Source organism: Otolemur garnettii, unplaced genomic scaffold, assembly GCF_000181295.1.
Source record: "Otolemur garnettii isolate 467f Iridium unplaced genomic scaffold, OtoGar3 scaffold00042, whole genome shotgun sequence".
Lineage (NCBI taxonomy): Eukaryota > Metazoa > Chordata > Mammalia > Primates > Galagidae > Otolemur > Otolemur garnettii.
Genome location: NW_003852437.1, coordinates 13,387,082 through 13,412,016, shown reverse-complemented (window position 1 = coordinate 13,412,016; position 24,935 = coordinate 13,387,082). Strand labels below are relative to the sequence as shown.

General features: G+C 43.4%; 1 protein-coding gene across 1 annotated transcript in view; it reads right to left on the bottom strand.

Moving 5' to 3' along the window:
• SLC2A12 (solute carrier family 2 member 12) overlaps positions 1–16,714 on the bottom strand; it is a 57,732-nt gene extending 41,018 nt beyond the window's left edge. The window contains 1 exon segment of the mRNA XM_003790314.3: positions 16,441–16,714. Coding sequence (XP_003790362.1) covers positions 16,441–16,555 — 115 coding nt within the window. The 5' untranslated portion in view covers positions 16,556–16,714.
• Positions 16,715–24,935: the final 8,221 nt, after the last annotated feature.

The following is a 24,935-nucleotide window of genomic DNA, read 5'->3' as shown; positions in this document are numbered from 1 at the left end:
CTACACAGAAAGGCCCCGAGGGACCTGAACAGACAGGCCTTGCTGGGTTTCCCCTTCAGTCTCCTACCGTGAGCTCACACCCTTCATTCCACTCACATTTCTACACGGACGCCCATCTTTCATCAAGCTAAGCATAAAAACAAACATTTCCCCGCAGGTCTTCAGGTCTTCATTTCTGAAACCTCCCATGTCTCATAAAACTTACATTCAAGTGCACAAAGAGAAAAGATCACTTTATAAAAAGGACACCTGCACTTGCGGGTTACAGCAACGCAATTCACAATCGCAAAAGGGGGAACAACCCTGTGCCCGCTGCTGTCTGAATGAATAAAACATGGCCTTGTGTAGCACCACTCAGACATTAAAAAAATTACAATCTAGTATCTTTTGTGACACCCTCGATGGAACTGGAAACCATTCTTCCAAGTCAAACATCAAAGACTGGTGAAGCAAGCACATGTACTCAATACCAAATTGGAACGAGTTGATTAACACCTACGTCCACATATGGGAGCAAATCTCAGTGAAAATCAAGCTGGGGGGTGGAGGAGAAGGGCCTGAGTAACTTCACACCATTGGGTACAGAGCTCACTTACATGTTTGACTCAATCTGTACAAAAACAAAGTATGAAAAACAAACAAACAACAACAACAAAAAAACCCCAAAGTATGTAAATGCAAAATGCATACCCCCTAATATTCTGAAATTTAAAAAATTAGCCATGTGTAGTGGCTTATGCCTGTAATCTCAGCTACTTGGGATGGGAGGATTGCTGGAGGCCAAGTTCAAGACCAGCCTGGGCTATATAGCAGAACCCCTCTGTAAAACAAACAAGCTTTGATTACACAAGTCGGTAATATTTTTCCTGTTACTCTGTCTTTTGTTACAGGAGTGTGAGCTCCAACCCTTACTTACAGTGGGTGAGGAGAGGTATTACACTTTCCTACCTCAAATCACTTTGCTGGAACACAAATGGCCACAGGAGGAAGATTTCCAGTTTGACTTTTCATGCAATGATGATTCTTTACTAAGGTAATAAAGTGAAACTGTTCCTATCAAAGCTGTGATCACAATCAAATGGCTTTATGCAAATGGGTGCCGAGACCCTCAGCAGCGCCAGGGCACCAAGGGTGCTAGGCGACCGCAGTGCTGGCCACAACAATAGCCGCATTGTCTGCCGTTCCCAGTGAGTCAGATGAAACCGCAGCTGTAACTGGAGGCAACCCCAAACACTCCGTTTCTCACCATGTGTGAGTTTCTGCCCGCTTTCTCCCCCGTGTGCCTATTGTGGCACTTGTACATAAAGGACACGCAATCAACACTTGCTGGCTGACTGAATCTTACAGCAGGGGGCAAAGTGAGCACACACACACACACACACATGGGGTGTTTCTGGCAGGCAGCCAGGGAATGACACAGCTTGACCAACTGTGAATGTATCACAAATTTAACAGACCCCCTACTTCATGGTTTGTTCAGGAAAAACATGCAGTTACCCCCAAATAGCTTTGCCTGGGTGGCCCACCCCTTCTCTGTGCTTTCTCCCTGAATGCCTTTAATCCCAACTCACTGACCTTTATATGAATGTGAAGTTCTCTGTGCTGACCATTACGTGACATTACGTATTAATGGCAGCCCGGAGATTCAAGTGTGTTCGCTAGGTCAGCAAACATTGATTCTTTGTCTTGTGCCCACAGGCCAGATGTCAGAAGACAGAAAGGCGTGCAGCAGGGTTCTTGCCTTCAAGGGACTTTCAGTCCGATAGTGAAAGCACACAGGTCAGGAGATGCTCTGGCTGACCCCGGAGGCTCTCCTCATGCCTGGCATGACTCCCCAAAGGGCACATCCTGTGGAGAGCCGGGCTGTGCTGTTGCTAACCCCCAGGGTCCCAGGCACTGCCTGTTGGCCTTGGATGGTGTGGGGTGACCCCTGTGATGGTAAATATGGGAAATTAGGTAGCCATTCCTCTCCTGCACCCCAATCCCCTCTTTATCTCATAAAGAAACTCAGACCAACAGAAGCTTTGGCCTTCCTATACACCTGCTGTTATGTGGAGGACAAAAAAGAAACTTTGCTTTCTTTCTCTTTCTCTTTCCAGTCCCAGGTTTGATTCTGTAACGTTCTGACAGGCACACTCTCCCGACACTGGCTCATTAGTACTTTTCCGTGTTTTGTAGTCATCTCCACTACTACCCACCTCCAACAGGGACCACCCTTCAGTCTGCGCCCTTACCCTACACCTAGGCCCTGGGCACAGAATACGAGTCTTCAAATCCCCTGTTGCATTTTAGGGACTCATTGACCTGTGTGCTTTCACTATTAGACTGAAAGTCCCTTGAAGGCAAGAACCCTGCTGCACGCCTTTCAGTCTTCTGACATCTGGCCTTCGGGCACAAGACAAAGAATCAATGTTTGCTGACCTAGTGAACACACTTGGATCTCCGGGCTGCAGTTAATACGCAATGTCACATAATGGTCAGCACAGAGAACCTCATGTTCATATAAATGTCAAGTATTTGAATAGCCTGCTATTAACATTTCCCTGATGCGTACAGCGCTATTACTAGCCCGTTAATACAATACCACTGTAGGGACATTTTATTCTCATGCGTGTATTTATATTTCATTAAACTTTAGCCCAGCCCCACCCATGGAATGTTCTCTAGCTGTTCTGCCTCACTGTTTAGCAGTCCCCTTCTCAGTGGACCAGGTTTTCAGGTTCCACAGAGCTCTCCAGGGACCAATTTCCCAACCCATCTGCACCACTTGCTGTTTCCAGAAACTACCATGCTCTTTTACAGACCTGTGCTTCCCGTCACACTGTCCCCCCTCACTGCAGGGTCCTCTGCCTTCCGTCACAGCCCAGGGGAACTAGATTCATTTTTGAGAATCAGCTCTGATATGCCCAACTCTAGGCAACCTTTCCCAGACTCCCCCTCTGGATTAGCAAGAATCACTCTGCTCTCTCTTGCCTGTACATACATTGCCTCATAGCTCCCTGGATTCTATCTGGTTTCTGGTTACGTCTGATTACATACATTGCCTCATAGCTCCCTGGATTCTATCTGGTTACGTCTGCCTCAGATTGGGAGCACCTTGGGAGCTGGAGTGTCTGCATCATGGAGGGTCATGCTCAGGGAGGCTCTCGGACACACTGGTAAGGAGATGCTCTGGCTTATCCAGAAGGCTCTCCTAGTATGACTCCCCAGAGGGCACGTCCTATGAAGAGTTGAGCTGTGCTGTTGCTAACCACCAAGGTCCAAGGCACTGCCTGTTGGCCTTGGACCCTGTGATGGTAAATATTGGAAATTATGTAGCCATCCCTCTCCCGCACCCCAACCCCCTTTATCTCATAAAGAAACTCAGACCAATAGCTTTAGCCTTCCTGTACACCTGCTGTTGTATGGGGGACAAAAAAGAAACTTTGCTTTCCTTCCCTTTCAATCCCAGGTTTGATTTTGTAACATTTTGACAGGCACACTCTCCCCAAATTAATATTTGCCCTCTTCTGTTGGCTGGGCAGATCTTAGGACGGAGGCATTTTTAAAGCTGGCTTATTAGTATGTTCCTGTGTTTTCGTTGTTCACTTTTTCTGCCTGATGCCATGTGTGACTTTCTTTCTTTTCTTTCTTTCCTTCCTCTCATTTTTTCCTATTCCTTTCTTCAATTCAAAACTTTCACCAGGATAAGTCTGGATGCTTATTTATAGGGCGGTGCCCGGATTACAAACAAGATAGGTTCTGTAGATGTGTATGTGACTTGGAATGGGTATATTTACCTATTACAGGGAGTCCTGGGTTATAAACGAGATGGGTTTTGAAGGTTTGCTCTTAACTTGAATTTGTGCGTGAGTTGGAACGGGAGGTATGTTTGCCTATTACAGGGGGTCCCTAGGTTATGAACGAAATAGGTGTTGTAGGTCTGTTCTTAACTTGAATTTGTATGTAAGTTGGAACAGGCCCATTTACCTATTACCTGGAATAGCCTCCGTTCGTAAGTGCAAACTGCAGGTCAAGTTGGATGTCTGTAACTCAGGGATTGCCTGTATTCTAAGTTTTTCTGCTACTTATTAAGCTCTTATGCTCAGAAAATATTTCTTGTATTTTTTATCCTATTTATTTAGGTATAATTATTTACATGTTAATCATATACATTCATTTCCTCTTTCATGTCCATCTTCTTGCCCGTTTTCTCTGCACCTTCCAGGAGCGTCTTATCCTCATCTTCCACATCACAGATTTCAGCCTACCATCCCGCGGATACACCTTTGCTCTGTTCCACTCTCTGCGAGTCTTACATGGATAGCCCTCTTTACATCTCAGTTCTTCACCAGCGTTTACTCTTATCATCGAATGTTTTATATATTTTTTGACAGATTGCATCTTTAAAAATGATAATGAGCTTATAGAGGAATGCTTTCCAAAATCTGTTTCCCAGAATAAGAAATCTTAAAATGCATCTTTTTCCTTTATATTTCAAACACACTTGCTAATAGATTTGCCGCCTTCTCTTAGCCCCCAAACCAGTTGTGATATTTTTGATTGTAAGAACCCCAAATTCTGAAAGACAGGGGCTTAAAACATAGTGACATTTATTGCTTAGTTAACAAGACCAGGTCGGGTTTCATCTCCCCAAGGATTCACATTCAACCCATCTTCCAGCCTCCCCTCCTGAGAGGGTTGTTTATCGTGTCCTGGCTTGTCATCGTCTGTGCAAGGAGCTGTGTGCTACAGCTGCCAACCAGATTCACAGGTTAGAAACGATGGAAGAAGGCTGAGGACAAGGCTTTATCTTCTCTCCATTTATCAGGGCAGGGACTTCCAGAAGCACCCTGAAAGACTTCCTCTAATATCACTTCACCAGAACTAGTGGGTCACTGGTCAAACTTGGGGGCAAGAGAGACTGGTAAGTGAGTATCTGAAACTTTGAGTTACCCTCGTAGGAAAAGCAGATCATCAGAAGGGAGTTGGAGGGTGGTGCCTGCAGCTCAAAGGAGTAGGGCACCGGCCCCATATGCCGGAGGTAGCAGGTTCACATCCAGCCCCAGCTAAAAAAAAAAAAAAAACTGCAGAAGGAAGTTGGAATAGCTGATGCATACTCGGTGTCCGACACACCTTACTCTGCCACCAGGTTGCAGATAGAAACTCCTCTTAGGTTGCAACTAGAGATGCACTGATGTGCACAGCCTCTAGCCAAAATTCGAACATCTGGAAGTGATTTTCCTGGTGCGGTCCCTTTGGACTTAGAAAGGAACTCTTTTTTTTCCATCTACATTTCGGCTCCCTGATTATGAATAAGGAATATCATTTCTGGATTATTTAAAAGAGTCTGTGTAGTTCTTTGCTTGTCAAAAACATTACATGCCAAACTGCAGCTTCTAGAATGCACTGCTCTGGTGGCTCTTTTAGGTTTTTGTCCCTTCTTGACACTGAGTTCATATTTCAGTGTGCAGTGAGCTGCTGTCTTTCTTGTCCAGCCAAGAGTTGCTGAAATCATGGAAATTGAAGCCCCTGAAGTGAGATACAGAAAGAAGTGACAATGACAGGTTGGGGTGGGAAGAATTGGGCTGTAGGGCAAAACTTTCCAATCTCAAGAAAGATGCTCTCCGGGTCTGGAAGCTATCTCTCCTTTGCCTGTGGGGTGAAAGTCCTGCATCTGTCCAATGCAGGTGTACAGCAGGAGTCTATGGGAATCAAGCATTTCTCTGCCCAGTCTTAGCACTGAACTCCCATGAGTTACTCTCACGTAACTCATTGGCAAATATTTCAAGTTTTCACTGCTGCTGTGATTTTGTCCATGTTTTCATAAGTTTGTTTTCTTTCTTTCTTTTTTTTCTTTGAGACAGAATCTCAAGCCGTCACCCTGGGTAGAGTGCCATTGTGTCATAGCTCACAGAAACCTCAAACTCTTGGGTTTAAGCGATTCTCTTGCCTCAGCCTCCCAAGTAGCTACCACAGGCGCCCACCACAATGCCCAGCTGTTTTTTGGTTGTAGTTGTCATTGTTGTTTGGCAGGCCCGGGGTTGGATTTAAACCTGCCAGTTCCAGTGTATGTGGCTGGCACCCTAGCCACTGAGCTACAGGCACCAAGCCATTCGTGGAGTTTTTTTTTTTTTTTTTTTTTTAGGAAATAGAGTCTCACTCTATCACCCTTGGTAGAGTGCAGTGGCATCACAGCTCACAGCAACCTCCAACTCCTGGGCTTAGGCGATTCCCTTGCCTCAGCCTCCCAAGTAGCTGAGACTACAGGTACCCGCCAGAACACCCGGCTATTTTTTTGTTGTTGCAGTTTGGCCGGGGCCAGGTTCGAACCCACCACCTCAGTATATGGGGGCGGTGCCCTATCCACTGAGCCACAGGTGCCGCCCTTTTGTGGGGATTTTTACTAGATGGTTAAGAGAAGGTGAATCTGGATAACAAATCAGTAAGCCCTCTTGCCTAGAGACTGTTTCTAGGAGGAAGAGTCTCAAGGTGTGTGAGCCATGCTGAGCTGAGGACATTCAAAAACTGACATCTGTAAAAGGATCCCTATCTCAATGATGATTATTAAATGTTGAAAAATGGTAAAAATATACACATTTGTACTTCAAGACTTTGAATGTATACAAATATGATGGAATTTTTAAAAATTCTATGCGCTAGCTTTCTGTCATTCTATATTTTCCAATCAACAAATATAAAACCGTGAAGACTATTATGGGAGGATTTGAAATTTCTTTTATTTAGAAAGGAGTCTACATACTCCCCAATAATGGTTGAAATCACCCATGGTGCTTTTCTTTATTCTTTTAGTTTTTAGGGTTTTGTTTGTTTGTTTTTAATTTTTTTTTTAATAAGACAGAGTATTATTCTACCCTGGGTAGAATGCAGCAGCTCCCTGCAACCTCATACTCCTGAGCTCAAGTGATCCTCTGGCCTCAGCCCCCCAAGCAGCTGGGACTCCAGGTACATGCTATGACATCCGTCTGATTTTTCTATTTTTAGTAGAGACAGGGTCTCTCGCTTTGCTCAGGCTGGTCTCTCTTGAACTACTGAGTTCAAGCAATCCTCCCTCCTCGGCCTCCCAGAATGCCAGGATTTTAGGTATGAGCCACCACACCCAAGCACCCACAGTGCTTTTTAAATTCTTTACATGAGGAAACGAAACAATAATATTGTAAAGGCTGTGGCTGGAGGTCCTTTTAGACAGAGCGCTTTATTTTCCAGAATTAATACCTGAAGGGCCACCTGGGTGTTAAGGGGGAAACTCACAGTGCATAGTAATAACGGACAGACGGACTGTGGGGGAGACAGAGAGGGAGGGAGAAAAGTCTGAAGTGCTTTATCTAATATAAAGGGAGAATTCTGATGGAGACAGAGAGAGAGAAAGAAAGAGAGAGGAAGAGGTGGAGAGAGCCCAGAAGTAGGAGAAATGTAAAAAAATAGTCAAGACAAGTTGTCAAGTTGTAGGGGGTGTGAATGAAGAGAAAAGCCAAGGGGGAAATCTGGCAAGAGGCCCGCAGATTTTAGAAAAGTTGACTTGTAAGAACTATCCTTAGGGTGGATTTAACAAGAGAATTTTAAGAATGGACCTACCTAGCATTCCGCGGCAGGATAGCTAGCCATCTTCAATTCCTCAGTAAAAATCTAGAAAGAGCTTATATGACTGGGATTTGTGGAGACGATGGGAAAAGGACTGTCAGCTAGGGATGGACTGGAACAGGGATAAGAGGAAAGATCAGTTGCTAGAAGTGAAGGGCAAGAATCCAGGGAAAAGAGGAAGCTGGTTAGGAAGTGATGGGAAGAATCGCAGCCTCCCAAGGTGCAGGCTGTGTGTTTGAGATGGAGGAGGCGCAGGGACCCAGGAGGTGGGGCGTTATCTGCACGGGGGCTGGAGCTATTCCTTGTCTGTCTTTAATTTCAGGTTAAGAGGAGGGTACAAACAACCAGGTTACAGTGTTTGCATTTGTTAGGTAGAGTCTCTCTTGTAGCTGTGAGGTGTTTGGGGTTTTTTTGGAGACAGAGTGTCACCCTGTCACCCTGGGTAGCGTGCCCTGGCATCATCATAGCTTACAGCAACTTCAAACTCTCGGGCTTAAGCAATCCTCTTGCCTCAGACTCCCAAGTAGCTGGGACTACAGGTGCCCGTGGCCAGACCCAGCTAGTTTTTGTATTTTCAATAGAACAGGGTCTGCTCTTGCTCAGGCTGGTCTCCAACTCCTGAGCACAAGCAATCCACCCACCTCTGCTGGGATTACAGGCATGAGCTTCCGGGTTGGCCAGGAGCTATTGCTATTTTAATATTAAAAGAACAGTGCCTCCATAAAGGTGGAGAATTTAAAGACTTACAAGTGGTTTTTTCTAAAGCTCCTTAATTCAAGCACTGCTACCTTTGCTTTCAGGAACTTCCTTGATTTCCCCAAACTAATATGTGCTACTCCCCCAGAATTCCTGCTTTCATAGTACCTCACTCACAGAGGGCTAAGGACGTGTCCCTGGGCACAGCTTCAGATTCCTTTGTCACCCTCTCCCTCTGCCTTGAACTCTGCACTCCCGTCATTCTGTAATGCTGGAAGTTCCCTGAGTGTGCCATTCTCTCGTCTCCAGGGGTGTGGATAAGCTATTTTCTCTGCTTACGAAGCTCTGTAAAACTACTGGCCTCATTTGTACCTTCCTGACTCAACTTAGTCAGTCTGTCTTCCAGGAGTCTTCAAGAACTGGCTGAGCTTTGCCCCATGCACCACTGTGGTATCACATATCTCACCACCTCCTCCATCAGAGGATTCCTGATCCCGGCCTCTCTCCCCTACTTGGTACCAAGCATCTTCACTGCACGGATGCAGCTTGCTTACCAATGGACCCCAGAACCTACCACCACATCGGCTTCCTAGTAAATATTCCATATTTGCTGTATGATTATTTTGTAGTTCTTAGATTCTAATCTTTCTGATGAATTGATAAAGCCCACAGAGAAGAATAACCCTGAAGCATCCAATACCATGCCATTCATACTGTAGCTGCTCATACACATTTGCAGAATTAAAATGCTTTTTGGGCTGAGTGCGGTGCCTCACGCCTGTAAACCCAGCACTTTGGGAGGCCAAGGCAGAAGGATCACTTGAGGCCAGGAGTTTGAGACCAGCCCAGGCAACATGGTAAGACCCTATCTTTAAAAAAATTTTTTTAAATTAGCCAGGCCTGGTAGATAGCCTGGGCAACATAGTAAGACCTTATCTCTAAAAAAATTGAAACATTAGCCAGGCCTGGTAGATAGCACATGCCTGTAGTCTTAGTTACTCAGGAGGCTGAGGCAGGAGAAACCTGTGAGCCCAGGAGTTGGAGGCTGCAGTGAGCTATAATCATACCACTGCACTCCATCCTAGGCTACAAAGAAAGGCCTGGTCTCTAAAGAGGAAAAAAAAAATGCTCTTTAGTTCAGTTCAACAAACACTTCTTCCCTCCTTTACTCATCTATAAATTAAGCATGTGCAATGCGCCAGCACTGGCTGGCAGACAGAGTTCCTTTGGATGGTCAGTGCAATCCGCCTTGGTGTTCTTGTGAGCACTGTGTTGAGATATTTCCCAGTTTACACCTGAATTTGATAGCATGAGATGGTGATGGCACTTGTGCCACCAGTACATGCATGACCCCCCATATATAGGCTGGAAATACAGAGAAAAGGCATAATTCCTACCTATTCTGAATTGCACAGCACTTTTCAAGTACGGTCAGTCAGCTCAGAGCTCTAATAGGTACCAGAATATATATTTTACACAGGGACTTATAGTCTTACAGAAAAAGACATGGTTCGTGTTATATGAAAAATTAGGAAACTAGCTAAAATAGAATACAACCAAGCTCTGAAACAAGTTTAACTGGTACCTAAATTCATGGATGAGACAGATCAGGAAATATAGGCATCAAGGCTGGCTGGTATTGTTGGTCAGGAGGACAACCCGGGGCTGGATTGGGGAAGCCAAGGTTCAGATCCCCATGCTACCCAGGGCAAGTTCCTCCTTCTCTCCAGGAGGAACCTGGGCTTGAAGGCAAAGGGACAGTCTGAAATCCGAGTGCCTGATTAGTCCCCAGCTAGACTTTAACATTTCTGTTCCTCTGTGTCCTCACTGGGAAGGTTAAGAAAATAGTATGAACAGATTACTTATTCTGGGGAGTTCTGAGAATAAATGAGACAGGAATGTGTCTGGTAAATGTTAGCTATTCTCTTAGCCTCAGTTTCCTTATCTGTGAACTAAGGATAATATTACCTCCTGGGGTTGTTGTCAAGATAAGAAGGGGATAATAATAGTAACAGAAGCCCTTGGCCCACAATAATCATTCAACAGAGGTTCATTTCATCTGAACCTATGAGATAAAATCTTCATAATACAGTGCTAAAAACGTTGAAACAGTCGCTTATTGATAGCAACAGAAATAAAATAATATCTTGTTTCTAGCATAACAACTGTGCCTTTCATAAATTCTTGAATTCCTTTGTTTTCAAAATTGGTGGGTACCTACATAATTGGTCTTCCATCATGAAAAATTCTTCCGGTGATTCTGCCTTGAGGGTTCTACAACTTCATTTCCTGATGGAAATGAAGCTTCTCATTAGTGTGGGGAGGATTTCTCACCATACCAATTGATCCTAATTACAATTCCTCACCTCCCAGTCCTAAAAAGCCTTGCATACCTGGAGCTGAGATGTCACTGCAGGCAGGTTTTAAAATTATCGTTGCATATAGCTCCCAACTCCAACTTCCATAAAATGGGGAGGCAGGTGGATTCAGGAGTGAGTCATTTTGTATAAAAAACCAATAGACATCACTAATAGCTCCATAGTGCCAGCCCCAGAGTCCAGTGATGCCAGGCATTGCAGAACCGCCCTGAGTCATAAGTTGTCAGAGAAACAACTATTTCCAAAGTAATCACAATTTAACAGTTTAAAATTAAATTACACCTGGTTTACTTAAGAAAAAAATAGTCATATAAGTCAAACAAAGGACAGCATTTTTCTCCCAGTTTTGGCAAAAGAGTACAAGATGAGTCATTGTTCAAAAATAACAAAAGCTTCTCAATTTAGGTTGATGTGATGAATTATTTTAGTCTTTCTATCACTTCTGTATAAATTATATAGAAAAATTAGTATAATAGGGCAGTGCCTGTGGCTCAAAGGAGTAAGGCACCGGCTCCATATGCCAGAGGTGGCGGGTTCAAACCCAGCCCCGGCCAAAAACTGCAAAAAAGTAATAATAATAATAATTAGTATATTACTGAGACATAGCCATTTAGCAAATGTATAAATTAGTGAGCTGTGACATAGGAAGGAAAATTTTATCCATGAGCAAAAAGAAAACTAAATAATACAGAAACAAAAACATATGAATTTATGATTTATTCTAGCAATAATATTTGATTCAGTTTAAGCTGGGAAGTATTTTGAAAGAGTTTTGGGTTCTGTGACTTTAACTGAGACTTGGTACTTCTGAAAAGAGAAAGGATAAAAAATCATCTTCATTTGGTATTTGGTCAATGATCCTCTTGGGAAGAAGCCAATTCCAACTTTTTCCTTTCTCACCACCATAACTTGGTGTCTTTTAAGAGGGTTTCACTGTGTTATTTTGTTCAATCACTCACCTTTATGGGGAAGACTGGTCATGAGAAAAAAAAGGAACTAGGGAACTATGTGTCTGTTCAACTTAAAAATCTTAAAAAACCAGTTCTTGTTCATACACTCTGGGTAAATAGCTGCTTCAACTCTTAAACCCAGAAGCTAATTGTGCATTGATGGGGGGCCTCGGGGACCTCTCAGAACTTTTTTAACCCCAAGGTTAAAAGGTAGGTACGCACGCAAATTCTTCCTTGATATAATACTGTCTATGAAACTATTATCCAAAACCAAACTATTCTTGAATGAAAAACAAAATCTCCCAAGCATCTGGCGATTAAAAATTGGATTTTAAAATTGGCTGATTCATCTTTCCTATACATGGGCCAATCTGAGTTTCCTTAGAATCACTATACCGTGGGTTCTGTTTCTACCATCTGGTGTGAGCTCTAGACTGCTGAAAAGTTCCCTGTTGAGAATTCACAAGGTAAATGCAAGGGGTGGAGAACCTGTGGCCTTGGGGACACATGTGGCCTTTTGACTGAATCCAGGTTTTACGGAACAAATCCTTTTAATAAAGTGTATATATATTTTAATAAAGTACATCTATACACACAGACAATTTTATGCCATGTGGGCTCACATTAGGGTCCTATCTGCTGCCACCAGGCATGTTCCTGGGATGGCAGCTGCCTCAGCAACTTCTGGCAACCTGGCGATATCAAAACTATTTAATAACTGGGACAGAGGCACTGGCCTATTGGAATGGCTGTGCGAACCAGTTCAGGCATGCTGGTGTACGCCAGCTGATCTCAACCTGCCCAGGTGGGCCCCACTGCTTGGCTCGCTCCAGGGCTAGCTGGCTTCATCCAGACCTCAGCATGGCAGGCTCCTGTGTGTGCTTGTGGTTGCTGCCATGCTCAGGAGAGAGTCTGTCCCAAGTGGTAAACTCCTTGCCCTCTCTGGGTGACATGTCCCTAGAGATGAACAAGAGCAGTGCTATGTGTGTGACCAGCACACCTAAAGTTTATGGCGACACCGTTCCCACCATGTTTATTGCATGTTTTTTTTTCTCTGTGCCTCAAATTGGAAGAATAATAGTTGCCTTGGGCCATGCATTAAATACAAAAGCACTAACAAAAGCTGATGAGCCAAAAAAAAAAAAAAAAAAAGTCTGTGCATACCACGAATAAGCCAAACAATCCCCAAATAACCAGCCTGCCACAGGCTGCAGGTTGGCCGCCCCTGGAGAACCTTCTTGCTTCTTGACAGATCCCAGAGGAGCCATTTGTAATCCGGGAAGCCCCAAATGTAGACTTTTGATGTGATTTCTAAGCGAGTTTAAATGTACAGCCATAGAGAGACGTTGACTAGACTGAAAGGGGAGATGTTTATCTTTAAATTTGGCCTATGACTAGACAAAAGAGCCCACGTCCTTCATAAATTAAAATGTCTATAAATCCTATCACTTCCTTGGGAATACTTGCTATAACATAATAACTTGTAGCTATTGCTATCTGCCCTCAATTTGTTAAATACATGTGATTTTAAAGCACAAGCATCACAAGTTTTGACACTTGATTTTTTAACAAACAAAAAGTGTGGAAGAGTGGAAATGGCCTAGCTCCCAAAATAGGAGGCCCTGGCCCTGGGCCTGGGCCTGGGCCTGGGCCTGCACAAGGTAGCTGGCCTGTTGTTAGAATCTCTCTTCTCACAGCCAAAGCTCTGTCCTCGGGCCAAGCTGGTTGCCTGACTTTCTCTTCCCTGGAGATTAGTTTGTTCCCACAATTCTCCTCCTTTTCCCTTCCAAGCAAACTTCCCTTCAGGCTGTTCAAGGAAGCTGGAGGAAGCCCGGCCTGACTGAAAGCTAGGGGCCCAGATTAGGCTCAGCCTGGGAGAATGACAGTCAATAGAAGTATACTGAAGACTTACATAGTAAGCACCTGCTCAGCTTCTGGCTGTAAAAAGGAGCTCACAGCTTTAACAATGTTTCACAATAACTGCCATAGAGGGTTCATCTTACTAGCAGAAGAATGTATCTCTTAAATCCCAGACCGTGGCATCCTCAGGGGGCATGAAGTACAGTCCTCTTGGCTGGGTCTGAGTCTGTTCTTCACATTCTGGGTCCCAGGCCATTGTTTGCAGGGCTGAGAGTCTACACACACACGGTCAATATTGTTCTTGGTTTCTGACCTTTTTGGCAAATGGGAGAGGAAAAAGCAATGCTGGTTGGGAGGAAAGGGAGATGGAAGAGAACTCTCTCCCTAGAAAATTAATCGTTCAGTTCATGAAATAAAAAAGCCAAGGAGCTGAGAATAAAGAAGCAAGCATCAGGCCTCTGAGATCAGTTCTATACTTGCTTCCCTGTGAACTTGGGCCAGCCATACATTTTCTGAACTCAAGTTCCCCTGTGTGAGATACTCCCCCAGTCTAGCTTCTTATTTCACCTACATCTGTTATCAGCTCTAGGCACCAGGATTTCCAATTGAGTTCAACCCTGCCCTATAAGGTCAATTAGAACGTATCCATGAACACTTAAAAAATTTACTAAAAATGTACTCACTTTGAGTCATAGCTTATAGAAAATGAATTAAGTTCATTAGCTTCTAGCGGTTGGAATAAAAGATTCTTTTCAGTTAAAGAGGGGTTAGCCAAGAAAGACCTGCCAAAAATTTTCATTGTGCACAATAGCATTAAGGGAGTTCAATCATGGAGCTTAGGGGTTTTGTTTTGTTTTGTTTTTCAGTATCTCACATGATTTAATTAACTTGTCCTGGGTTACATAACTCATTCCTCTTTGTATTTTGACTTTTCCATCTAAGAATATAGAAAAAAGCTTGCTACCTTCAAATGCAGAAATATTGTGATAACTATTGAGCATTATTTTAAATACTCGGAATTTCCTGGATGAATACAACTATGGTAGTTTAAAGTATAAAAAAGCCAAAAGGAACATTTAACAAATATTTTATTAAACCTCAACATCTTCCTAGACCATTCTAAAATACAACGCCAATATTAATGAATGGGGAGCTTAAGTACTTGTCAAAACCAAGCAATCTACATTATGCTTGCATTTATACATAGATATGTATAATTGCTTTTGGATGCCAAGGGATATTTAAAACAAGTTAGACAAATTTATGAAAGTAATAATAAAAGGCTTGCTTTCATTTAAATGCACACTATATGTAGCACAAATCAAAGTTATTCTCTGAGCTGCTCGGGAAACATTTAGGCTTCCTCTTCTATATAATAATAAAGATTTGTTCAAAATTAAATTTGAAAAATAATTTATGTTACTTATTCATTTCTCATGTCTTTACAATGACATAAACAGTGGCACTTGAAGTTGCATTTTGTGCATGTCTTCAACTTTTGTAAACACACACTAGTACACCTTGCCGTCCTTCAGGATAATTGTGACCTTGTGCAGTATAAGCTATTAAGAGTGTTTCGTGTTTGGGGGGGGCCATATCAAAATGTAATCATCAATTTCCAATGGTTACTGCAAAGGCCCTTCCTGGATAGTTTCACCTTCTTTGTGACATTATCACAGTGTCTAGTTAGTTAACTCTTCTGTTGTCGTCCCCATCTCAGTTTGCTTTACAATCTACCATGCCGGTCACTTTCCCAGCAATTGGGAAAGAAGAACTTCCCAGATTTTTCCCCTTTATCCCAAATACAAGTTTCCCTTGCCTGCTGATAAAGAACAGGTGAGCCAGCAAGGAGGCGAGCCCTTAGGGATATGGGCAGTTCTGCGTGAAATAGGGCCGGCCATATTGAAAGATGGCCCCAGATAGTCATTCTTGCTGATAAGGCAAGAGAAGTCTGGTGCAAGACAGAGAAGGTAGAGGTCATTTCTCCTTCTGAGAAGGGTCTGCTCCGTGCCCTGGTGTGAGTGGTCGTGGGTTCGTTGCAAGGTCAGTTCCAGGGGGAAGGTCAAAGCCTTTGCAAGATGTTGTGTTAGGTTTCTCGTGAAATTCCAGTATTAGGCTTGGGAATGTAGCGCCTGGTTAGGAGGAGCAGCGCTGAGGACAGGCATAGGAAGGAGGGGACTACTTGTGTTTCATGCCCTTTCATACCCCTTAGTTTCTATTCCTTTGAGAACAAGCTAAATGAACAGGAAGAAGCAGCAAAACTCCTGCAGTGTGTTTTCAGGAACTGTAGACAAGCCTTTGACTTAGCAAAGATAACTGAAATGAATGAAAACTTTTCCAAATTGCACGTCCGGAAGGAAAAAGTATTCAATAAACCTCAGTTTCAAAGGCCTGTTTTAAAGAAAGCAGGAGCCAGTGAGGCAGGCGTTTCAGGCTCTGAATAACACTCAAATTCATTACAAACGTGCTGGGAATTTCAAAAGGAAGTTGTGTCCATTGATTACATAACTAATAATTTTATGAAGCCCACTCAAAGTATTGATTTAAAAGAACAGTCGTTACAAAGTCTACTTGCTGCATATTATCTGTTAGTGACAATAAATAAAAATGTGTGTGTGTGTGCTCGTGTGCCTGTGTTTAAAATCTTGGTCAACCTTTCCAAAATGAAAAAGATTCATACACTGCATTATGTAAACACTTAAATGGACAGGACCCATCATACCAGTGGTGGGTATGCAGCTCACATTTCTTAGCACAGAAGGTCCCAGTAAGACGCCAATCTTCACAATACTACAGCTCTGAGGCACTCCACGTCCTACCAGACGCTGTCCCCTTCTGTGCACGCATCCAGAGCGCTCACATGCGCACGCGCGCGGGCACACACACACACACACACACACACACGCACCCCGACGGAGACACGAGTACAGCGTGCTCCCCTAGTGGGTCACTCGAGCCCCGCGATCTCACTTTACCTCTTGCGCAGGGAGGATGCCGGCGGTCGCTGGCTGGGTAGATGCCCTTCTCCCCCTCCGCTGTCCCCTTCTGGTTCAGCAGATTGGGGCCCTCGGTATTTTCAACAGGTACCATGGTCACGTAGAAGTTACAGCTTCTACCTCTTCAGCAAATCACCCCGACCTCCCCCGTCGACAAGAGCGGTCACTTTCCCCATGACAGCATTTTAGAGAAGAGTGGGGGAAAAACTTCGGGCAAAGCCAATGTGATTTGTGACCAACTTTGTTTCTATTTCCGAAGGCTTTGCCCTTTTCGGTGACACAGGCTGTTGCTATTCCCAGCAGCCTATCACAGCCAGGGGGAGGGCCGTGTGTCGGAGGATTGTTTTTGCCTTTAGATGCGGAGTTGGAGAGCAAGGGGTTAAAAGACTTGGGAACGGGAGCTCAGAAGTAGCGTTTGGCTGTTAGCGAAGGGTAGATCTTGTATTCCTGCACCTTTGACAAGAGGCAGAGAAAAGAAATACGCAGATTTCAATGGAAGCTGTGAGTGGAGATGGAATACTCACAGACAGTTATCAGTTAATCTTGAAGAGAGAGCAACGATTTCTGCCAAGACATGTTATTCCAAGAGTCATAGCATTTACCAGCTTACAAAAGCATAAAATATCTTTCTTGTTTCACCCTAATTTTGATCTAAGTAAATACCTGCTACAACTCTCTCTCCAAGTCCTGAGATGGGGAATATACAAAATCACAATGTGTAGATTATGGCAAAGTGATCCATTTTGCAAGGAATGGTTGTCTTTAAGAGAACTGGTAACGCTGAATCTTCCGTCAGGTTGCATGTTTGGAGGAGGGAGGAGGCTACACCCGATACAGAGACCAGACTGCGTGGCCATCATAGGGTTGCTGTGGTCATATAGAATCACACATCAAAGGGAGGGGTTTTCCCCTGATTTTTAAATATATTTATGCAATGTCTTACAGCATTACAACATTTTACTTTCGGTTATATATTTAGCAAATTATATTTAATGAAAAACCTTGTCGAGGAAATTGAGATCATCTTAGAAAATCACTCAGTAACAATTAACGTTTATGGAGCGCGTATTATGTGTCAGAAATGGTGCTCAGGGCATTAACTCAAATGATTCTTGTGAAAGAACTTATGAGGCAGGTACCAATTTTCCAGAAGAGGAAATGGAGGCTGGGCAAATTGCCTGAAGTCTCACAGCTAGTCAGTGATGGACCTGGGATTAGGAAGCCAGGACTAATGGCAGAGTTCTTCTGTGTCCTAACTTCCCTGCCTGTTCTGATTTTCTGAGCTTCTTTGACTGTCAGCCTTTTCTGACCTGAGAATATGCCGTGAAATATGGCTTTTAGCTCTAGTTATTCCTCTGAACAGTGAAGGGAATTTGTGCTCGTATAGGCAGAAGCTGAACCTTCTCTGCTCACTTTCAGTATTTTGACAGGATTATAACAAAGCTCTAAATTAACATATCATTTGTATATTTCCTCATCATTGGGTATTTCTATATTTTTCTTACTCTCCAGGAAATTTGGTAGCAAATGGAAACAACCCTATAATAATTCACTAGTATTTATTATGCACCTGCTGTATGTCTGCTGATAGTGCTGGAAAATGGAATTCCTCCAAGCATAGCTCAGCCCCTTTTTCTGTTTTTTTTTTTTTTTTGAGACAGAGCCTCAAGCTGTCCCCCTAGGTAGAGTGCTGTGGTATCACAGCTCACAGCAACCTCCAACTCCTGGGCTCAAGCGAGTCTCCTGCCTCAGCCTCCCAAGTAGCTGGGACCACAGGCCCCTACCACAACGCCTGGCTATTTTTTTTGGTTGCAGCTATCATTGTTGTTTGGCGGGCCCAGGCTGGATTCGAACCCACCACCTTAGGTGTATGTGGCTGGAGCCTTAGCCACTTGAGCCACAGGCACCAAGTCAGCCCCCTTCTGATTAAGAAGGTGAGAAGTTCAGAATCCCACAGATGAGTCTGTCCCCCTAAAGAATGTCAGATGCAATAATGATTTAGGAAACTGATTTTATTTCTTCCCAGGGTGCGTTATGATTGTAGAAGCAGTAGTTTTGATTCGTGAAACACACATATTTCTCATCAGTTCTCCATACTCTCTTGGCTTCTGTCTTCTCTCTGCTTAGAACCAATGGGACAAATGTTCTTGCAGTGGGTCAGCTGCTTGGTTCTGTGATCCTGGGATCCGTGTCTCTAGCAGCTTGTTGACACCATGGGAGTGTTAGGATGATTGTGATAGCATTTGACTAGGCAGAAGGCAAACCTGATTCCAGAATGCTTTGCTGTGGTTAAAAGCAATTCAACACTTCTCACTCTGCTTTCTGTGGCTGAATGGCCAGAGTTCCATAGGCATAGTAAACCAACCAGAAGTCAAAAACAATAAGCAAACAATGCGACTGGCCACTTTGCCCCCTGCCACCTGATTCTGCTGTTTGTTCCATTGTTGACCTGACATGGGCCACTGGCTATCTCAAGCTCTGCCTGTGTTCACTGCATTCTCTCAACTCAGAGAAAAGTTTAGGGCAGGGGAAATTCTTTTCACCCAGCTAGTGGGGGATATTCCGTCTGTCCCAGTTGCAGTGAGAACCCTGTACTTATCCTTCCCAGTGTTTTGCACACTTAGAATATATTTACTCTAATTACATGCAGTCATGTGATTAAATCTGCCTTTTCTGATAGATTATAAGGCCGGCGAGAATGTGGACCCTGTTTATTTGGATTACTATGAGATTCCAAGTTAATACTCGGTAAATATTTTCTGGATAACAGACTCAGCCCTATAAATCCAATAAACTTTGGCCTTACTGGAACATACACTCCAAGAGGGCTCGCTCCTATGTCTGTCTGGCATATCTGTCCATGCTCCAGAGCACAATACCAGAAATGCAGTAGACGATATTTGTGAAATAAACGAGGCCTCATATGTTAACCTTTTACTGAGCTAAATAATTATTTCATTTTTCAATATCAAAAACCCCTGTGATTTTTTGATGGCCTATAATATTCTGTCCTTCCTGGGCTTTCTGTGAATCCCTTTAAAGCAAATATCATGACAAACTGTCCTTTCCCCTTGAAGTTGGAGCCACTACCATTATTGTTAACTGTTCCTCCACTCAAGGAATGTATCTTCGGCAGACAACAGATAGTCCATTCTTCATAACACAAATAATTTCGCTACGTACCATGTTAGACCACCGCTCATAGGCAATGCTGCCAGTCATGGCTTATAAACTAACAAAGCAGGAAGAGGGGATGAAAGGGAAGATGACCAGCACCCCAAGGCAGGGGAACATCTGCCTTAAAACAGGCTGATTTTCATGGCAATTTTTCTTCAAAACTCACAACTTTCTAAAGTAAATACTATTGCCTTCATTTTGCAGAAATGGAAACCAAGAAGTTTGTGCAACCTATCCCAGATCATTTCCAATATTGTATTATGAAAATTTTGAATCACACAGAAAAACCTAGATTCCACAATCAACATTTCATGATGCTTGTCTGTTCATCTGTCTATACCCCAGTCCCTCTATCCATCCACTGATCTGCGTTAGTTGTTATGTATTTCTCTAAGTAAGTTGAAATACTCCAGCATACATATCATTGACTACAGTTCAATACCTGTTTAGGTTCTTTTTTTTTTCCCTTGGAGGCAGATTTTACAGTCCACAAATTCTAAAGGTACCATTAGATGTGTACAGAAAAATTCATACGCATGGACAGACCAAACCCCTATGTTACTGTACATAACCATCACCCCCAAAAGTTCCTTCTGAGTAAATTTCTCTTCTAACTTCCCACCCTAACCTCCAGAAGAAACCAATGTTCTGGTATTTTCCCAGATAGATTACTTTGTTGTTCTAAGTCTTTTTAGCAGGGGTCCTCAAACTTTTTAAACAGGGGGCCAGTTCACTGTCCCTCAGACCATTGGAGGGCCAGACATGAATCAGCTGCTAAGCAGGACAGGCAGTGGCGGCAAAAACACCCAGTGGGCTGGATAAATGTCCTCAGTGAGCCACGTGGCCCGTGGGCCGTAGTTTGAGGACACCTGCTTAGAGAGTGGAGCCCTAGAGTCTGTACTCTGTGTACAGCTTCTATCACTGAGTCTAGTTTTGAGATTCACCTGTTTTTGTATGTATTAGCAGTTCATTCTGTTTATTGCTGACTATTGTCCCATGGGTAAATGTACCACAATTTATGTATCTGTTTTCCTACTGATGGACATCCAGGATGTTTTGATCTTTTGGCTAAATAAAACTTAAGAGTACTTTTGTGCATATCTTTGTGGAACACAACATTTCAAAGCACAGCAGTCCAAGTCTCTTTGATTCCAAAGCCCACATGCTTTCCACTACACCCCACTGCTTCTCTGCAGTACACTTGATTGCATCAGGTTGATGTGGAATGCTCCTCCAGAGGTTTTATTCTGCAGTGTAAATACAAATGGAGAAATATAATCTTTAGACAAACAAAAAAAATTCCAGATGCAAATTCAGCTCTTTATTAGCCATATTCCAATAAAACAATAATCCTGGTATGACTGTTTGGAAGAATATTTATTATTTCACCTGTTTCTAGCATATGAACAACTTCTCTTCCTGAAAGTTTTCCTTTTTTTTTTTCTTTTTTCTGTTTTAACAGGCCTGGGTCGTGTTCGAACCCACTACCCTTGGTGCATGTGGCCAGTGCCCTAACCACAGAGCTATGGGCACCTAGCCATCTTTCTGAAAGTTTTAAAGCTAACCTTTTCCCTTAATGTAGAGAATATTATCCACCATAACATGTTGATTAAATTTTCTCAAATTACAAAATAAGGTTAAACTTACTATGGTATGTTCACTTGATACAATATGTAATAAATCCTTTTTTTTTTTTGAGACAGAGCCTCAAGCTATTCCCCTGGATAGAGTGCTGTGACATCACAGCTCACAGCAACCTCCAACTCCTGGGCTCAAGTGAGTCTCCTGCCTCCGCCTCCCAAGTAGCTGGGACCATAGGCGCCTGCCACAATGCCGGCCTATTTTTTTTTTTTTTTTTTTGGTTACAGCCATCATTGTTGTTTGGCGGGCCCAGGCTGGATTCTAACCCGCCACCTTAGGTGTATGTGACTGGTGCCTTAGCCACTTGAGCCACAGGTGCTGAGCCTAATATATCATTTTAAAAAAGACAAGATGGTAATGCAAAAAAAGTATTAAGTGGGAAAATCAGAGTAGGAAGTTACATATTCATTATCATCACAATACTTTTAAAAAATATATGTGCATATTGGTTGAGACGAGAAAGGAATTTGGAAAAATTGAAAATAACTGATATGTTGAGGTGACAAATTGAGTAAAAAGTACTTTCTGAAAAATTGTTTTCTTGGCTCAGTGCCCGTACTCGGTGGTTAGGGTGCTGGCCACATATACCAAGGCAGTCAGGTTTGAACCTGGCCTGGGCCTGCTAGACAACAATGACAACTGCAACAAAAAAATAGCCAGGGGGGTGGCGCCTGTGGCTCAAAGGAGTAGGGCGCCAGCCCCGTATACTGGAAGTGGCAGATACAAACCTGGCCCCGGCCAAAAACTGCAAAAAAGAAAAAAATAGCCAAGGGTTGTGGTGGGCGCCTGTAGTCCCAGCGACTTGGGAGGCTGAGACAAGAAAATGGCTTAAGCCCAAGAGTTGGAAGTTGCTGTGAGCTGTGACACCATAGCACTGTACCAAGGATGACCTAGTGAGACTCTGTCTCAAAATATATATATATTTTCTTAATGGTGTAATAATGTTGTGTATATAATAAATATAAATCTGAGGAAAACTACTGCATAGTTAGGGCTGCCATATACTATAGTGCAATTTGCACGTTGCACAACTCTAAGTGGGCCCCTCTCATTTACAGACAGCAAAGGATTGCTTATTCATAAAGCGAATTTTCCAGAACATGACAATAAAAACATCTTGATGAAGGGGCAACTTTTTCTAATTTGTACAAGTTGTGTTTGGGCAATTAAAGGGGGAGCAACTAATTATAATTATAATCTCCCTTTAAGTCACAGCAATGTCTTGTCTATCAGTTTGTTTTATTTCTGTTTTTTACTGCTTAGCTACATAGAATGAGCATGCATCTCCTTTTGATTAGCTATATCTCCAAGTAAATTATTATTATTATTTTTTTTTAGAGACAGGTCTCACTCTGTCACCTTGGTAGAGTGCTACGGCATCACAGCTCATAGCAACCTCCAGCTCTTGAGCTTAGGTGATTCTGTTGCCTCAGCCTTCCGAGTAGCCAAGTAAATTATTTCAACTTTTAAAATCTCCCTGTGGCTCAAGTGGCTAAGGCTCCAGCCACATACACCTGAGGTGGGTTCGAATCCAGCCCAGGCCCACCAAACAACAATGACGGCTGCAACCAAAAAATAGCTGAGCATCGTGGTGGGCGCCTGTAGTCCCAGCTACTTGGGAGGCGGAGGCAGGAGACTTGCTTGAGCCCAGGAGTTGGAGGTTGCTGTGAGCTGTAATGCCATGGCACTCTACCCAGGGGGACAGCTTAAGGCTCTATGTCCAAAAAAAAATTTCCCTCAGTATTGTTCCCATGCTCCTTGGATGGAGGGTGTCCACAAAAAGCTGTTCAATGATTAACCTTTTCCTTGTGATTAACTTTGCTTTAATGCTATGAATTCAGAAACAAGTTAACTTAATCATACATGATAATAGGCAGCAGCTATTGGCGTGGGAGCTCTGATTCCCCCCCTTTTTTTTTAACCACCTCCAACCCCACCCACTTCCCAAGCCACGTTTTGTGGAGGAAGATGAATGTCTCTTCTCTCTGATCCCCTTTTGTTACATGTCTCTTCGTATTTGCTAGTTAATTAGGAGGGCGTTGCATAGAAAATGACGGTTTTCCAAATTTAAATGATCTGAATAACTCGAGGAAATTTAGGAGCAGAAGGCTTACTGAAATGTGAAGCATCACACTCAGCTTAAGATGGGCTTGTTGAATTTTAACACTAGTGGGTATCTTTGAGCGTATCATGGACTTTTCTCTTTCTTCTAGGCTGCCCAGCATCTGCAGACTCTTTCTGTTTAAGGAATTCCTCTCTCTGTTAGGAGGAAACTGCCTCCCAAGTATAAGCTAGAGAGGCTCCATGTTCTCTTTTCTCATTCCCTTTGTACTTAGGGCCAGGCTCTCCCAAGCAGAACCTGTATCAGAAGCTGGTGGCACAAAGTAGCAGGATCTGCAGGCCCCTTTCTAGTGAGGGTGGCTCTGGCCAAAATATTCAGTGTCAGGGTTACTGGATATACACTGTGGGGAATGTGCTCACGGGCAGCTGGACCAGCTCAGAGCCGGACTTTGGGAGTTGTGCTTGACTATGAAGTCTCCAAACTGGAGTTGGTTTCTGTTGCTTTAAACAAAAAACCACGAACGACACTGAATTCAACCGGCAAAGTCCCCTTTGAATGTGTGCAGAGGCTGATTAATCAGGAAGCTAATGAAGGTCAAGTTTTGAAGCTCTTCACTTATAAGGAGGCCCTGGGAGGTGGCACCTAGCAATCCATTCATACGGTCATATGGTTTTGTAAATTTTGCAAAAGTAAAATATTTAACTGCAATCAGTTAAGTCACTACCGTCAACTAACTCTTTCCACCTTGCTGTCCTGTGATGCTTCTTTGCGTCATGTGATGTAGGAGTGACCATGGACTGTTTGAAATCTGACTTAACGTTAGTTAAGTTGGAAAAATCTTTGTTTTTGTTTTCTGACAGATGGCATACAGGCACTTCGGTGTCTAGTTAGACTCTCACTGGCTCTCCTGGTAGGGGAAGAATTCCCTTCCACAAGTTCTCCTGCTCTGCACTAAGCTATCTCATGTTGCACGTTCCCCCATTATCACTCACATGGCACAAAGACAAAGGCAGAGTGAGAGGCTATCTCAATGTGAATGTGTCCTGTGGTTCCTGGCACCCTGCCAGAGGGCCACTTTCTCTCTAGAAAATATAATATCACAAGAAACTGTGTATTATGAGAAGGAGATCAAAAGTTATACAGGCTCGGCACCCGTAGCGCAGTGATTATGGAGCCAGCCACATGCACCGAGTTTGGTGGGTTCGAACCCAGCCCGGGCCAGCTAAACAACAATGATGACAACTGCAACAACAACAACAACAACAAAGGGAGGGGCGGGGTTCAGGAAGGTATGACAGAAATGCATCAGGCAATTCCCGGTTTAGGTGATGTTTATAACACAGGCATCTTTTAACATCTGTAATTTGTCTAAATATTCACTTTCATGCTTAATTTTATCTTTTTAAAGAAATAAACTCTTCCAAATTTTACATACTTCACGCTCTACAAAACTAGGATCGGCCCCCATGAACGTGTTGGGGAAGCAGAGTTCTTTCCAGATGACTGTATTTACTAAAAACCTCTCCCATCCATTCCTTTCTCCCCATCCCCACTGCCACTCTCTAAATCCAGGCGACCTCACCGCCTCCCACGT